The 17,522-nt window shown below is 40.3% G+C and overlaps 1 protein-coding gene across 4 annotated transcripts in view; it reads left to right on the top strand.

The window, feature by feature from the left end:
* The window catches only part of Kiaa1328 (KIAA1328 ortholog), a 262,182-nt gene that overhangs the window by 10,420 nt on the left and 234,240 nt on the right, over positions 1 to 17,522 (top strand). For all 4 annotated transcript variants that reach the window (XM_034517966.2, XM_034517964.2, XM_076912878.1 and 1 more), the window contains one exon: positions 4,175 to 4,269. In XM_034517966.2, coding sequence (XP_034373857.2) covers positions 4,175 to 4,269 — 95 coding nt within the window. The remainder of the gene's footprint in view (positions 1 to 4,174; positions 4,270 to 17,522) is intronic.

The raw sequence follows: 17,522 nt of genomic DNA, 5'->3' as shown, positions 1-17,522 counted from the left end.
TTCAGAATTTCTCATGTATAATTGTGGAGACATTTTTCATCTTTTACTGGTGCTTGTGGAGTGGTGAAGGGGGTTTGGTGGTGAACCCAGAACAGTTGTCCTTTTGGATGGCATTTGGGATAGAATGGCAGGTTTCAGTGCTTGCTATTGGTTGATGCTGGCAAAAGCACATTGTGCCCCAGAAGGTATAAATGAGAAGCATAGCTAGTTACACTGCTTTAGCAGCCAGTGTTTCATGTGCACAGTGTCTAGTTCTAGTCCGTGATAAAACTCTGACCACAGCAACTTGGGGAGGGAAGGGTTTATTCAGCACACCCTTCAAGGTCATAGTTCAGACTTCAAGTAGAATCCACTTGTTGCCTTGCTCTCTGGCTTGAGATGAAAAACATCCATCTCAGTTACACAGCTTCACCCCTTTGGCATGGAAAGCATCTTAGGAAGTCTTTTTTTTTTCCATATTTTTTATTGGATGTTATGTTTACATTTCAGATTTTATCCCCTTACCCCATTTCCCCCACCACCCAGGAACCCCCTATTCCATCCCCCCTCCTGCCTCCACAAGGGTGTGCCCCCACCTACACCCCCCTCCCCCCTCCCCACCCTCGAATTCCTCCCCACTCGGTGTTCAGCCTTCATGGGACCAAGGATCTCCTCTCCCACCCATGCCTGACAAGGCCATCTTCCCCTAAGTATATAGCTGAAGTCATGGGTGCCTCTCTTTGTGCTCCCAGGCTGGTGATTTAAACCCTGGGGAGCGCTGGTTGGCTGGCACTGTTGGGGCCACCAACCCTTTCAGCTCCTTCAGTCCTCTAACTTCTTCATTGGGAACCCTTGATCAGATCAATGGGTTGCTGTGAGCATCTGCCTCTGGATATGTCAGACTCCGGCAGACCTTCGGGGAGACAGCTGCATCAGGCTCCTGGCAGCATACACTTCCTGACATCCATATCGGCGCCTATCTTTGGTGACTGCACATGGGACGGATATCAAGGTAGAGTGGTCTCCCGATGGCCCCTCCTTGACTTTCTGTCCCATACTTTGTCACCATATTTGCTCTCTTGAGCAGTCTGTCACTCCTTTCAAGAAGGACTTGGTCTTCCTTCTTCATGAGCTTCATGGTCAGTTAGTTGAATAATGAACTTCATGGGGTTTTATTGTTGTTTTGTTTTTAATACATTTTCATTTACAAATGTATATAGTGAGCTAAATATAGCTTTCAGCTATAGTTTTCAAAACCCTGTCCTATACAGACTGATGTATTTTTATTTTTAAGCAATGTTTAGTTTTATATGTTTGGAATTTTATATAAATACTCATACAATATGTATAATAGGACTAATTTTTTTTCTTAGTGTATTCATGAGAATTCTTAATGCTGTATATAGTAATTTTTACGTTTCTTTTAACTAACATGTCAGCACTTATTCAGTCCTTTTGACTAAAGAGGTGGGTCAGCCTTTCAGAGCCCTTGCTTTTTCAGAAGACGCAGGTTCATATCTCAGCACCTACATGGTAACTCACAACCACGTTTAACTCCAGCTCTGGGGGATTTGATGCTATCTTCTGACCTCTGTGGGCACTGCAGGCATGTAGTGCTTAAACATACATGCAAGGTGAAACCATCACACATATCTTCTGGTGGTGCACTCCTTTAATCCCAGCACTTGGGAGGCAGAGGCAGGCCAATCTTTTGAGTTAGAGGCCAGCCTGGTCTATAGAGCAAGTTCTGTGACAGCCAGGGCTACATAGAGAAACTCTCTCTTTTAAAAAGTTGTTAAATAGGTACTGGAAAAGTGAAAAGGAAACAGTAGGGTATTGTGAGGTATTAACTGTAAAACACAGCCACCATTTTCCAGGGCTGGATGAACAAGAACAGGTTTGAAGTAGTAAGAGTTAGAATGTTGGGGCATGTGCTTAAATTTGAAGCTTGGACTTCTGTGACAGGGTACCCCCTGACTGGCTTTGCTGTCTGCCTATTAGAGGCTAAGTTCTATAATTATAAACTGGAGCCAGTTGTCTTTGTGAGAGTAACAGACTCTAGTGGCACTGAAGGCACCAGGAAGCAGACAAGGGTTATGTTCTTTTTCTTTCTTATAACCTTGGTCTCTATCTAGTTCTTTCTGTAGCAGTTATCAGAGTGCCAGATGCCAAAGGAGAGCTGGGGTCCCAAAAGTCCTAAGTCAGTGTTGCAGTACTGGACATGAAAGGATGAGCTTCAGGGTGAACAGCAGCAGTGAGACAAAAAATGGGCAATACGAGTACAAAAAGATGCCAAGTTGTGCTGCTGTCTAGTGAGAGGCCTTTGTGTTTTCAGGTTTTGCTGTTAAACACAGTGGCTGGCTGGGGAGGTGGCTTAGGAGGTCGGAGTGCTTGTCTACCAGCACGAAGGAAACCCTGTGTGTTCAATCCCTAGCACCCCATAACTGAGTGTGATAGTTAGTATTTGTCTATAATCCCAGGCCTGTGCAGGCAGAGGTGGAAGGATCAGAAGCTCAGAGAATCTGAGGCTACCCTGAAAACAAACAACAATAATAAAATGGCTGCTAAGATTGTGGCCTATGTGCCAGAGTTTGTTTGGTCATTTACTCCCTGCACCTGTCTTCGATGCTTCTGTCATCAGTTTCTTCTGTTGCCAAGGCCAGTGCCTTCAACTCCCCAGTTTGACTTTGTCAGTCTTTAACATTGACTTTATAGTCAACTTTAAATTTTTGCCTATAGTATTATATGCTTCTGATTCTCTTGTCTTTTTTAAATGACAATTTAAATTTAACTTAGATTTAAATAATATTTAAAAATTTAAAGAATTCCAACATCTTTTATTTTAAATGAGTTTAAAAAAAACTAGTGTTTTATCTTGATGTTTACATATCATAGAAAAATTTTAAGCATGGGAAATATATGAAGGAAGTAATAACAACCTAAGTCACCCATGTAGTACTGTTTACTACAGAGTTCTGAATCTTTATGTTTCTCTAATGGGAAAGACAGACTTCCCTTTCTGTTTTTCCAGATGTTTCCACAAGGATGTCTGTAAAGGTGTCTTAAATTGATCATACCAAAATCCAAATTCACTTTCTTTTTTCTCTTTCCCTTTTCTACCTTATCTATTTCCAGGATTCATTTTAAGGCTCTTTCCTTGCTTGGGCTAGGTGAAAGGTTATGTTAAGTCACTTTGGCCTTTGCCCAAAGGCTAGAATTAAGACCAAATGTTCCTTTTCTGTGTTGACTACGGTTCTCTTGTGACTCCTTGAATTGGATGGTTTTAAAGACCTGTCTGGAATTGTTACAGCACTGGAGAGAACCCACTCTACTACTACTACAAAAAAAGAAAGAAAAAGAAAAAAAGCATAATGTTTAAGGATATAGCCTGGAATCTATGTTCATACCCCATTCTCTTATTTAGCTGCTATAATTGTGGCCAAACTGTGTACTCTTGATGAAGAACAGGAGCAGGGTCTGCCTAATTGCACTGCTCTGAAAATGAGATGGGTAACAGGTAAAACGTACGTATCGTATTCTTCGCATGTGAAAACACTGCAGGAAAATTCCAGTTATTCTTAGATCTGGCCCTTCAGATTTTTGATTTTTAAAAACTTGACAACAGGCTGGGTGGTGGTGGCGCATGCCTTTAATCCCAGCACTTGGGAGGCAGAGGCCAGCCTGGTCTACAGAGTGAGTTCCAGGACAACCAGGACAACCAGGACAACACAGAGAAACCCTGTCTCGAAAAACAAAAGAAAAAAAAAAACAAAAAACAAAAAAAAACCACAAAAAAACAAAAAACAAACAAACAAACAAACAAAAACTTGACAACAGTGTCTCCTAGCTAGCCTTTGTGTATCTTAAACATTCCTGAGGCTACAGTGTCTTCCAGACACCTGCCACCGTCACGTTCACTAGGGGAAGGTTTAAGTGGTCTCTAGTCATCAGCAGGCATATCCTCTAGTTCTGTCTGTGTGCGTTTTCTATAAATTCCATAATGTTGTCTAGTTTGTTATCAGTTCCATAGCATGTCTGAAATTCACAGTAGGTTTAAATGAAAAATGTGGATAGTAATCAACCAGATGAGTAATTTCTAAGAAATTTTGCTTTCCATGTTTTAATTTGATAAATTTCTAAAATGTAGTTAAAAATTGTTTTTAGTAACAGTAACCAGAGATATTTTTTATTCTAGAATTTCTGCAAGAGAGGAATGAAGAGTGCATCATTGAAAGATTTATGTCTTGAAGACAAAAGACGCATTGCTAACTTAATTAAAGAACTGGCCAGGTGAGACAAAACCTTTTATGGCATGCAGCTATAGGTGAGACAACTCATTTTGAGAGCAGAATATTGCTAATATATGTGATGTCTGTGGTGGTTTGAATAAGAATGGTACCCATAGGCTCATAGATTTGAATACTTTGTCACCAGGGAGTGGCACTGTTTGAATGGATCAGGAGGTATGGCCCTGTCAGAGTAGTTGTGTCCTTGTTAGAGGAAGAGTGTCACTGGAGGTGGGCCTTAGGATTTCAGAAGCTCAAGCCAGGGCTAGTGACTGGCTTTTCCTGCTGTCTGCAGATCGCATTGTGAAACCCCTGGCTCCTTCTCCAGGACTGTCTGCCTGTGTGCTTCCATGCATTCTGCTATACTGATAATGGAGTAAACCTCTGAAACTGTAAACAAGCCCCAATTAAATGCTATTTTTAAAAATAAGAGTTACCTAGGTTATGGTGTCTCTTCATAGTAATAGAACACTAATGTCATTATGCCATTAATCAAATGGAAACAGACTTTTACAAAAAGGTGTATGCTGCCCAAATACTGACATTCAAGGGCTTATGTCCATTAACCTATCACCTTCTCACAAGGCATTGTTGCAGCCCTTACTGCCCGTTCCGGTCAGGGTCTAGCGAGAGAGAGAGAGAGAGAGAGAGAGAGAGAGAGAGAGAGAGAGAGAGAGAGGGAGAGGGAGAGGGAGAGGGAGGGGATAAAGGGGAAGAGACGCGAAGAATGGAGACAAGACAGAGATTCTGATCAAGTCTCTTTTATTGAAGGGAATTCTGAGCTATTTATAGGCTTTTGCCACGTGCCTTGTAGGCGCGTGGATACCACGTGCCTTGCAGGTGTTGATATGACGTAAGCCTTACAGGCGTCTATAGCGTGGACAGCACGTGCACTGCAATGCTTTGCAGGTGTGGATAGCACGTGTGCCTTACAGGCATGTATGGTGTAGATAGCATGTGGACAGCACGTGAACTGCATGCCTTGCAGGCGTGACTACCACGTGCACCTTGCAGCTGGGGGCAGTAAACAGCAACACAAAATATGTGGGATATCAGAGTGTGCTTCAGCTGTTGTAGGCTATTGAAAACCAAATCTTTCGTCAGGGTATATGGTTCCAGATGGCTGCAAAGTTGATCTAGCCGCTTTCTGCTAAAGTCTGCTCCCAACAGGTCCCCCTTTTTAAATTTTTTTCAAAAGGGAAGGCTGGGAAAACTTACGGAAACCGACGGAAACCGTGCCTGTCCTAGGTTGGAACAAAGGACCTCAGCCTCCCTTTCCCGTCCTTGGATACTCAACAGCCATTGGTTGAGCTCCTGTCTTAGGATGGTGAGGCCTCCCTTCTTTTAGGGGCAAGGGTCTCGGTATGCTCTCTTACCCGTCACTGACTATCCGGCTTAGCGCGTAAGTTAGGGGTTAATCCTCATCAGTCTTGATGACAGAGGTTTCAGAGTCCCCTACTTCCAGCCTGTAATAGTGGACCTGTATGGGTTTCATTTGTATAGTATCTTGTACAAAAGCCATCAGTTTGTTGAACCTTATTAACCCAAGAGACAAGAGACTTAGCAATGCCTGAACAGTCAGTATAAAAGCAACACTCTTTTTTAAGGGTAACACATAACTCCCTCTATCAGAGGAGTAAAAAGTGTAAGCCTCTTCTATTCTGTTTATAAATGTCTTATATCAGAATCTAAATCTATATAAATACAAAACTGATCATAGCTTTGATCTAAAGAAAACTAAGGAAATCCCTGTTCCTGCTCTAGTCAATCTCAAACCCAAAAAACAACTATAGTAACTGTGGTAGTGGGTTTTCTCCTAATCTAAATTCCCACTAAATCTAAAACAATCTAGTTCCCCACTAAATCATAAGTCAGGGAATCAAGAGTCCAATAGAGCCACCCTGGAGATATGGGTGGTGATGTCTTCTTCAGCACTGATAACTTCCCAAGTCAGGTTTACTCGTTGATCTGTTCCAATTTGAAGGCAATTGTGAAGCATCTTCATGTTTCCTGTGAAGAAAAAATACGCTTCTCAGGGGGTTTCTCCTCCCTGGATTTGTTATTGTTGTCTATTTGTTTAATTAGTCTCTCTGCCAGCCAATGTGCAGCATCTGCAGTTTGGGAATATATGCAAACAGAACCTCTTCCCCAGATAAGCACTGGGTCTGGCCCATTCCAGGTTCCAGTTAATGGGTCTTTCCAGAGGACTGTTGCAAAAAAATTTTTTTTTTGTATCAGGATGCCAGAATCTATCTGCAGCAGATTTTCCTTCAGAATCCAAATTTAAAAAATTTAAAATGAAGAGTGCATGATGAAGGATATTTCTGGGGGACCCCTTGGTAGGGTACCATTCCCCCTTTTTAATTTTTTCAAATTGACATTTAATGGTTTGATGTGCCCTTTCTACTATACCTTGGCCCTGTGGATTATATGGAATACCCGTTTTATGTAGTATTCCCAATCTTTCACAAAATTGGTGGAAACTGGAGCTTGTATAACCTGGGCCATTGTCAGTTTTTATCTGTTTAGGCACACCCATTACAGCGATTGTAGCAAGCATATGAGCAATCACATGCTTGCTTGCTTCTCCAGTTTGTAATGTTGCATAGATGAAACCACTGTATGTGTCTACACATACATGTATATATTTTTGCTTGTCAAATTCATTATAATGAGTAACATCCATTTGCCAGATACTGTTTGGTATCAGTCCCTTTGGATTTACACCCAAATGAGGAACTGGTAAAAGTTTAACACATGATTGACATTGTTTGACAATTTGTCTAGCTTGTTCTCTGGTAATTTTAAACATAACTCTTAAGGTTTTAGAATTAAGGTGATGTAACTCATGAGCCTTTATGGCCTGATCCAAATTAGATTTTTGATCTGATAAAGTCACTGCAGCTATTCGAGTAGCTAGGTCTGCCTTGGTATTTCCTTCAGAGAGAGGACCTGGTAGCCCAGTGTGGGCTCTCAGGTGTCCTATAAAGAATTTACACTTTCTCCTCAAAATTAATTGTTGGCACTGTAAAAACAAATCAGCTGCTTCTGAGGAATGCTTTATCTGTGCAGCAGTTTCTAACAGAGGGATAGACTGAGCTATGTATGAGCTATCTGTATAAATGTTAATGGGTTGATTTGGAAATGCTTGAAACACAGCAATAACAGCATGTAATTCAACCAATTGAGCTGACACAGATGATGTAGCAAAGGAGATTACTTGATCTTTAAAGGCATAAGCAGCTGTTCCTGATGAGGAACCATCAGTGAAAACTAGCAATGCTTCCTTGATAGGTTCATGTGCAGTACGAGATGGAAAAACAAATTCATGATGATTACAAAACTGAACCAATTTATCTGGTGGATAATGATTATCTATCTGACCAGCAAATGAGGCACATGCAATAGGCCAGACTTCAGAATTCTGCATAAGCCAATCAACCTGATGCCTTGTATAAGGTTGTACTATGACATCAGGATCTTTTCCAAAATATTTTTGACTGTTATCTCTGCCTAACATAATCATATCTGCTACAGCTGCATAGTATGGATTAAGAACCTTCTTGGGGGATGAGGGAAGATGAACCCATAATATGGGTGCAGTTTGCCAAAAAACTGCAGTAGGAGTCAGTTTAGTGTTAAAAATAAGAAAATATAAAGGCTTAGAATAATTAATATGAGTTACAAATTGGGATGAAATAGCATTCTCTACCTTCTGTAAGGCTTTTCTACCCTCCTCTGTTAGAGCCCTGCCAGATTTAGGGTCAGGATCTCCCTTGAGAATATCAAACAGAGGCTTCAGTTCTCCTGTTGTAAGTTTCAAATATGGTCGTAGCCAATTAATGTCTCCCAGTAGTTTTTGAAAATCATTAAGTGTCTTAAGGGAATCAGTCCTCAGTGTGGCTTTACTATTAATAATACTTGGACCATTAATCTGAAATCCTAAATAGGTATATGGGTCTTGTAATTGCACCTTTTCTGGTGCTATTTGTAACCCTGCAGTCTGTAAAGCTGTTCTAAGATCATCAAAGCACTGGAGTACCTGTTTTCCATCTTTTCCAGCTATCAAAATATCATCCATGAAATGAATCATGTAAATTTGCTTCCACATAGTTCTAACACCCTCTATGGCAGAAGCCACAAACTTTTGGCACAAGGTAGGACTGTTAGCCATACCCTGAGGCAATACCTTCCATTGATATCTTTTCATAGGTTCTCTAAAGTTTATAGAGGGAATACTGAAAGCAAAACGTTTTCTATCATTAGGATGTAAGGGGATAGTAAAAAAACAGTCTTTTAAATCTATAACTATTTTAAAATAACCTAAAGGTATGGCCACCGGTGTGGGCAGCCCAGGTTGTAAGGCTCCCATTTTAATCATGGTTGCATTAACAGCCCTCAAGTCTTGCAACAATCTCCACTTTCCTGATTTTTTCTTAATGACAAATATTTTAGTGTTCCAGGGAGAGTTACTCTCTTCCAAATGCTCTGCCTGTAATTGCTCCTGCACTAGCAACTGGGCAGCTTGTAATTTTTCGGTGGTTAGGGACCACTGATCCACCCAGACGGGCGAGTCCCCTTTCCAGGTGATGGGATCCGCACAACGTTTTAGGGGTGCAGCTGAATCAGTAGGCCCCATCAAAAATACCCCAAGCCTCTTCTTTCATTGTTACCATAAACTTCAGTAGGATGAATAATTTCATCTTCACCTTTTCCTAATCCTTTGTCTGGGGAAAGCTCAGAGTTTACCATTTGAGCCATGATTACTTCATTAGGGCTGCACATAATCAATCCCAACTGGGATAACAGATCTCTGCCCCAGAGATTAATGGGAAGGCCTGAGATGACATAGGGTTGTATATTTCCTGTATTTCCTTCTTTATCTTTCCACATTAGCACCTTAGAGCTTTGTAGTGGATTTTGACTTTGGCCAATACCCCTTAAATTGGTTAAGGTTGGGGTCAGAGGCCAGGTAGCAGGCCAATCACTTTGTTTTAGGATAGTCACATCAGCTCCTGTGTCAACCAAGCCTTGAAATGCCTTTCCATCTAGCCAAATTGTCATCATAGGTTTTTGTTTAACTATAGGCTGTACCCAGTATGCATCAGAGGAACCAAAACCTTGATCCCCTCTTTTAGGATTCTTATATTTGTGATTAGTAGGGTACAATGGAAGTAACAATAGTTGAGCTATCCTCTTTGCTGTAGGAATGGTGACTATGTTCTGAATTGCCTGCGCCATTACCTTAATCTCACCCTGATAATCATTATCTATAACTCCAGGAAAAATTTGTAATCCCTGCATAGTAGTACTGCTTCTTCCCACTATCAGGCCAAACACTCCAGTGGGTAAAGCCTGAGGTCCCATTTCTGGGGTTAATACTGTGTGGGTGGCAGAACTGAGGTCCAGTCCTGCGCTTCCTGGTGTTGCTCGACTAAGTTCAGAAAGGGATTGGTATTTGCTGGTAGGACACTGACTGCTTCATAAGCCTGTTTTGGCTTGTGTCGGTTCGGGGCCTGGAGCTGGCCCCTGTTCCCGTTTCCCTGATCATAGAAAAGGGTGTTACCTTGTGCATCTCTTTTAGACATACAATGACTAGCCCAATGCCTTCCACGTTTGCAACGTGGGCAGAGCCCAGGCTGTTTTCTGGGCTGTCTCTGGCTTAACTCATTTTCTACTTTGCAATCTCTTGCAAAGTGTCCAGGCTTACCATATTTAAAACATGCCTTTCTGTCTTTATTTGCCAAAAAATCTCTTACAGATTTTCCTTGCATAGCAGCTGCCATAGCTAAGCCCTGTTGATAAGAGGGACCTATGTCAGAACAGAGTCTGATATATCCCGTAAGGTCTGTCTTTTTCCTATAAGGTCTAATGGCCGCTTGGCAGGCAGGATTAGCATTTTCATATGCAAGTTGTTTCACATAATCTACACCTGCCTCTGCATTGCCAAAAATCCTCCCTGCTGTTGTCATTAATCGATGAACAAAGTCAGAAAATTGTTCATCAGGCCCTTGCCTGACTGCTGTTAAAGATGCACCAGGGTCTCCCTTTACCGGGAGTTTACGCCAAGCCTTCATGGCTGCATTTTGAATTTGAGCATATAAACCTGGGTCATATTACATCTGGTTATCACTAGAAGCAAATTGCCCTTCTCCTACTAAGGCATCAAAGGACCAACCATTGCCTGCCTGAATGTTTCTCCTAGCTGTCTCTTTACAATTCTCATGATACTCTGATTTCCAAATAAGATAGTCTCCACCACTAAGAACTGCCCTCACTAACATATTCCAATCACTAGGAGTTAGCCACTCCTCTGCAACAGATTCTAAAATTGCAAGAGTAAAGGGAACAGTGGCACCATATTGAGATACTGCATTTTTTAATTCTTTAATAATTTGAAAATTAAACCCTGTGTGATGTCTCCAAGCAACCCCTTGAGCGTCTCTGGTCTCTGATACAGGGAAAGCCTTAGCGTCTTCCTCCTCTGGCTGATCTGTAGCTGAACTAAAGCTAGAGGATAGGGACTGCCTCTGGACACCAGGTTGAGGAACATGAAAATCCGGGGGATTTTCACAGTTAGTCTCTTGAGACCTCTTCCCTGTCCTTAATTTCTGTAACTGGTTACTTAAGCCCTGATACTCTTTTTCTAACTCTATCAGTTGTTTAAGGGTAGTAATTTTGTCCTGTAACTCCTTTTTAGGATCTACAACCATTGTCTCCATTGGGGGAGCACTTGGAGGTGGAGGCACATAGAAAGAGGGCATTTCAGCGTCATAAAATTTAACTTCCTCTTCCTCTCGGTCAGCACAATCTGGCTCTGACAAATTGTCATCAACCTTTGGTTGTATTTTGGATTCTAACTTATGCTTCTTTTTATTTTGAACCAAAATGACAGCATTCAAGAACAAAAGCAGAAAATTAACACATGTGAGCAGCAAACAAAACCGAAACAGAGAGTTGAATTCAAGCTGACAAATTTCTTGTCCCATTTTCATTACCTTTCTCGAAACAAACCAAAACAGAGAGTTGGATTCAAGTTGACTAATTTCTTGTCCCATTTTTCTTACCTTTCTCAATGCGGCAGATTCCTGCGGCAACCAACAGATCCTTCTTCCATAAAGTCCCTCACTGGGTCTCTCGTTCCCGCTGCCTCTCGTTGAGCGCCAAACTGTTGCGCTTACTGGAGCCCGATGTTGGACGCCAAACTGTTTCCGCCCGTACAGCCCGTTCCGGTCAGGGTCTAGCGAGAGAGAGAGAGAGAGAGAGAGAGAGAGAGAGAGAGAGAGAGAGAGAGGATAAAGGGGAAGAGACGCGAAGAATGGAGACAAGACAGAGATTCTGATCAAGTCTCGTTTATTGAAGGGAATTCTGAGCTATTTATAGGCTTTTGCCACGTGCCTTGTAGGCGCGTGGATACCACGTGCCTTGCAGGTGTTGATATGACGTAAGCCTTACAGGCGTCTATAGCGTGGACAGCACGTGCACTGCAATGCTTTGCAGGTGTGGATAGCACGTGTGCCTTACAGGCATGTATGGTGTAGATAGCACGTGGACAGCACGTGAACTGCATGCCTTGCAGGCGTGACTACCACGTGCACCTTGCAGCTGGGGCCAGTAAACAGCAACACAAAATATGTGGGATATCAGAGTGTGCTTCAGCTGTTGTAGGCCATTGAAAACCAAATCTTTCGTCAGGGTATATGGTTCCAGATGGCTGCAAAGTTGATCTAGCCGCTTTCTGCTATAATCGGCTCCCAACAAGGCATTACCTCAAAATTACTGCACTAGGGGACTAGCATTTAACATATGGGACTTTGGACAATTTGTATTAAAACTATACCGATATTGCAAGGGAGACTCATTGCAACTCTTGAAATGTACTTTTGTACCACTGTAGTAAGATGCATCTGAGGAGTGTGCCTCCATCCACTATGACGTGGTACTGTACTGCTACTTCATACATCCTAAAGTGGGTTAATAGTTACTAGTGCATTGGAATTCTTAGTGAAGGATGAGCTTTCCTTCAACCTTATTTATGTCAGAACCTGGTTTTTTTTTTAATTAATATCAGACTCGATAAACTTGAATTTTATTCTAATACAGGACTCTAGTAATCACAGAATTAAAATGAAGTAGAAAGATGACCTTTTTCCATTCCTTAAGGAAAAGAGAGAGAATAACTTTTATTCTGAAATAACTGTAGATTTTATTATAGCTGTTATAAATATAGAGAGAAACTGTCCACCCTTTACCCAGTGTTCACTGATGGTAATATCTTGATTAACTACAGCTATACTATTACAACCAGAAAACTGACATCCACAGAACCTTTCTGTTATGTTTAGAGATTACCAGTTTCATATGTATCCATTATAGATTTATTAAAATCACTATAGTGAAAGTTCTGAATAGTTCTCTCACTACAAGGGTTGTGCATTTCTTTTGTTTTTTGAGGTGCTGGAAATCGACTATGGCCTTGTTATATGGTAGGCAAGTGTTTGCCACTTTATTTGCATGTAAAACTTTTGCATTTATGCACATGTATGTAGGTATTCTTAGAAGGCAGAAAAGAATGTTGGCGTCGCTAGAACTTCAGTCACAGGTGGTTGTGATCACCTGCCATGGGTGCTGGGAATCAAACTCAGGTGTTCTGCAAGAGCAGCAAGCACTTTTTAACCTCTGCTCTGTCAACCCCAGCCTCAGCACAGACACTTTATTTCCTACCTGAAACTTTTCACTTTCCTAACCTGAAACTCCTATTAATCTATTAAACTCTATAAATGGGATCAGTCATTCTGTGACTATTTTTCAGATTGTTTTTAATCAGTATCATTCTTTAAAGCTTTCCAAGTTGTGTGTGTCTCAATATTTTTTTCCATCTTTATTGTTTTCCTTTCAGTATAGAGGTTCTAGATTGATTAGTTGTTCATGTATTGGAAAGCATTGGAATTCTTTCTAATTTTTGACAGTTACAAAGGAAATTGCTGCAAACATTCAAGTATAGATTTTCATGTGCACATGAAAGTTTGCTTTCTTTTGGATTGAGTGCGTTTTATTTTCAAAGATACCATATTTCAAAAAGGATGCAGCATTTTTATTATTCCCACCAACAATGCTAAAAAAAAAATCTGGTGTTTGGAATTCTAACTTCCAAAGTTCATAATTTTAATTTTAGGAATCTCATGGGCATTTAGTGATGTCTTGGTTAGTTTGTCTTTTTATAATGGTCAGTAATAATGGACATTAGTTCATGTTTTTATTCTTGTCTATATTTTCACTGGAATTGGGTGCATTTTTTTGGCTGTATCATACCAGAATGTTTGGCCATTTTTATTGAGTTTTGAGAGTTGTTCATGTGTTCTAAATATAGATCTTTTGTTGGCTATGTAGTGTAAAATACATTGCTTTTCTGTGGCTTGCCTCATTATCCTCAGGGTCTTCCACAGCCTAGAAGTCTTTAACCTTAACTAGATAAGTATGTCTTTTTTTCTTTTTAGTCAATGATCCAGTTGAGTTAATTTTTGTATTATGAATGTCTGAGTTGAGTTTTTTGGTTGTTGTTGTTATTAATGTCCGTTTATGTCAGCACCATTTATAGAAATCTTTTGTGTGTTTCTGTTAGAAAGAAACTAATAGGTGCATATTTGTATGAGCCTCTTTCTTGTTCCTGCTTTGCATTGATCTGCTTGCTTGTGCCTCCACCTTCATTACTGTACATGTACAGTATAGAAAGCCTTCATCGTTAGTAGAGTGACTCTTCTCACTTTGTTCTTGTTTTGAAAAAGACCAGGGCTAGTCTTTTCTATAATAACTTTGGCACAAGCTTCTCAATGTCAGTAAAACAAAAGCAAAAAGAAAATCTCTCCTGATGCACTAGTATTACATCAAGTGAGAGATCAATTTTTTTGGTTGCATTAATAAACACATTAAGAAATCAAAAAAATTAAGGAATCCAAAATCCCTTGGGTTAATTTGACCAAGAATAAGCCCCAATTTGAGTTGTCCCCTTCTCGCATGTCTTCTGTCTGACCTGAAGAAAAGGCTTTGCTCTGTATTTGTTGAACTGTATAGAAACATGGTGTGGGAAAGAAACAAGCCATTCTTTACAGAGCTCTGTAGCAGAATTGACAAGGAAAGGGGTTACTTTATTTACTCCAAGTAATCCATAATAGAACTCAAAATTGAAAAAAGTGGTTACCAACCTATATCACATATTGCTTCCAGTATTTATGTGATATTTGCTCTGTTTAAGGTTGTTTTTAAATGTCTTGGATGTTTTTTCAAATGATTAGCACTGCACACGTATACAGTGTTCTCTGTTGGGGTATGGAAGAATATATAACTTAAGGTTAAAGCTATGCATTAAGGTTACATTGTAAAAACTGATTTCATGTATGGAACAGTGATTTGCTTTTTTGAATTTTTATAGCAAAGTTCATGAGAGGTATTGGTCTTAAGTTTTGTGCTTTTGTACTGTTACTTTGATTTGTGTCATGGTAATAATACCCCACATTATGCATAATCAGCGATTGTCCTCCTTATAATTTCTGGTAAAATGTGTATGAAATTGGTGTTAGGTTGGCTTCGATTTTAGGTTTTAGAGTCTCTCTCCCTCTCCCTCTCCCTTTCCCTTTCTCTCTTCCTTCCCTTCTATATATGTAATTAGCTGAGTTTGGCTTTGAACTTGTAATTTTTTTGCCTTAGACCCCTAAATGCTGGGGTTATATGCATATACCATCAAGCCTGTTTTGAAGTGATGTTAGTTCTTAAATGTTTGTTAGTATTCTCCAGTGAAGTGGTAAGGGCCTGAAGACTTCTCTGCAAAGAATTTTTAAATTAAAAATTTAATTTCTTTAATGTTTTTAATATTATTCACATTGTCTATTTTATCTTGATTGAACTTATAAGCCTGTAGGGTATTTTTAAATTATATTTTATTTTATGGGTATGGGTGTATTGCCTGCATGCATGTTTGTGTATTCCTTTGTGTGCCTGGTACCTGTGGCAGTCAGAAGAGGGTATCAGTTCCCCTAGAGCTGGAGTTACAGGTGAGTGCTGAGAATCAGATCTGTGGTCCTCTAGATGAATATCCCATGCTCTTAAACACTGAGCCATATATATCTCCATCCCAAGGAGTTTGTGGTTTTTGAGAAGTGCTTCATTTCTTCCAAGTTATCAAACTTGTGAGCTTAAAATTAATAGTATTTTTTCACTATCTTATTAGTGACACAGTATCTGTAATCCTTCATTTCTGACAGTAGTGATTTAAATCTTTTCTCTTTTATCTTTGCTAGGCATATCAATTTTATTGACTCCCCCCCCCCCCAGAACCAGCTTTTTGTTGACTGTATTTCCATCCCCTTATGTTTCTGGTCTCTATTTCATTGATTTCTTTTTTTAATTCTCTCATCTGTGTTACGTCCTTCCTTCTCATTGCTTTGGACTTAGTTTGCTCCTCTTTGCCTTTGCTCTTACAGTGAGAGCTTAGAGACCATGTGTATCTTAGTGTGAGCAGTGAATGCTGCCGGCCTCTGTGTCAGTGCGCCTTCTCTGAGCCCACATGCCGAATGTGTTGTCATTTTGCATTCTTGATAATTCCCTTTGACACTTCATATTGTACAACTTCCAGCAGTTTAATGATTTCTCTATTTTTTCCCTTATCAATTCCTACTTTTGTGGTGGGGGAGCACCCTCATGGAGGCAGGGGGAGAGGGGATGGCATGGGGGGTTTTTGGAGAGGAAACAGGAAAGGGGGATAACATTTGAAATGTAAATAAGCAAAATATAACCAATAAAAAATTTAAAAATCTCTACTTTTGTTCTATAATGGTCAAATAACTACTAAAAACACCACTTTGAGGTTTCATAGTCTAGAATATGTTGGTCTTGATGAATGTCCTGTAATGGTAACTTTTAGCTTGCTGTGAGGAGCTCTCTTCCTTTGTTTTGTTTCCTTGGTGTCTTTGTTTGGTCATCTTGCATGTAGCTAATGTTTCATCTTGGTTGTTACTCCATGTACTGAAGAGAAACTTTCCTCAGTGTGCTAGTTCCTCAGTGTGCTAGAGCTGTTGCTCATTGCAGTCCGCCAGCCCCTTTCAGTAGGTACCTTCCTTTTTCTGTTTCTTCCTTTCCCTGTTTCTCCAGCCCACCCATGGTACTGGCTCCTCTCTGCCATTGTTTTCCTCTCTCCTGTCTGGTTTTCTTTGAATTGATCTTTTCTTACTGTTTCAAAGTTCTCTTTCCTCTGCTTAGGCCTTGATTTTATGCCAGGCCATCCCTGGGGAGTGTATCCTCCTCACTTCACCACAAGCTCTGTCATTGCACAGTAGACTATGCTTTCTTGATAACTGTTCTTCCTGCCTGTGTTCTCATACTGCTTACAGGGCTGTCCACCGAGTGTTTGTCCTTTTTAGTCTTTATGGTCTGATACTCTGCTTCAGGTTAATATATTATGAACACTGTGCTGATTCCTTATTGGTTGTGCTTTGTTAGCATCTCCCTTAAAACCCTGTATAAGTCTCCCATCATGCTTGGGATCTGAGTCATCATACTAGCTCATTATCTCCTAGTTCATCTCACCTTATTAGGCCCTAGTATAGCATGCGTGGCTAGCTACCCCCCATGATACTCTTTTGTCTTGCCTGAGTCTCCACCTCCTACTAGGCCTCTTTGTAAGTACTCTTTGACATCTGCCTCCCTGGGCACTGGTTCCCTGCTCTGAGGAACCCCTCTGTGCCCATGCCATCTTTCTACTATTTAGATTCTGACTGTCCCCAATTCTCTTCATTATTCAAGAAGAAAATAAAAAGTAAAATAGAGAGGAAATGGAAGCTCAAATTTTATTCTGAAGAGAAAAAAATTGTGTTCTTTATAAAAAGGATGTTTAAATGCAGTTGCTTATTCATGAGAAAACTTTGCTTTACAAATCACATCATATAAAGTAAGGCAAAATCTGCTGCTTTTGTGTTTTGCTTGCCTTGTCTAGTATATCGTTTTAAAATCAATAGGCTCAATTTTGATTAAATAGAGAATAACGATGGAGTATTAATAGAAAGTGTTAGGCTGAGGTTTTAAAAGCTATCCTAATTTGTATCTGAAAAGAAAAATTTGCCATGAAGGATTACATTTACCTTGTATAAGGTCAAACCAAATGGAGAAAAGTGCCAGAAGCATTAGGAAAATGATGCATTTCTGTGACATATTTAAGTAGGTGTACTTAAGCTTCGGCTCAAATGCAAATCTTTTGGCATTAAGGCA

This window comes from Arvicanthis niloticus, chromosome 14, assembly GCF_011762505.2.
Source record: "Arvicanthis niloticus isolate mArvNil1 chromosome 14, mArvNil1.pat.X, whole genome shotgun sequence".
In the NCBI taxonomy this organism is placed as follows: domain Eukaryota; kingdom Metazoa; phylum Chordata; class Mammalia; order Rodentia; family Muridae; genus Arvicanthis; species Arvicanthis niloticus.
This window is presented reverse-complemented; position numbering and strand designations above follow the sequence as displayed.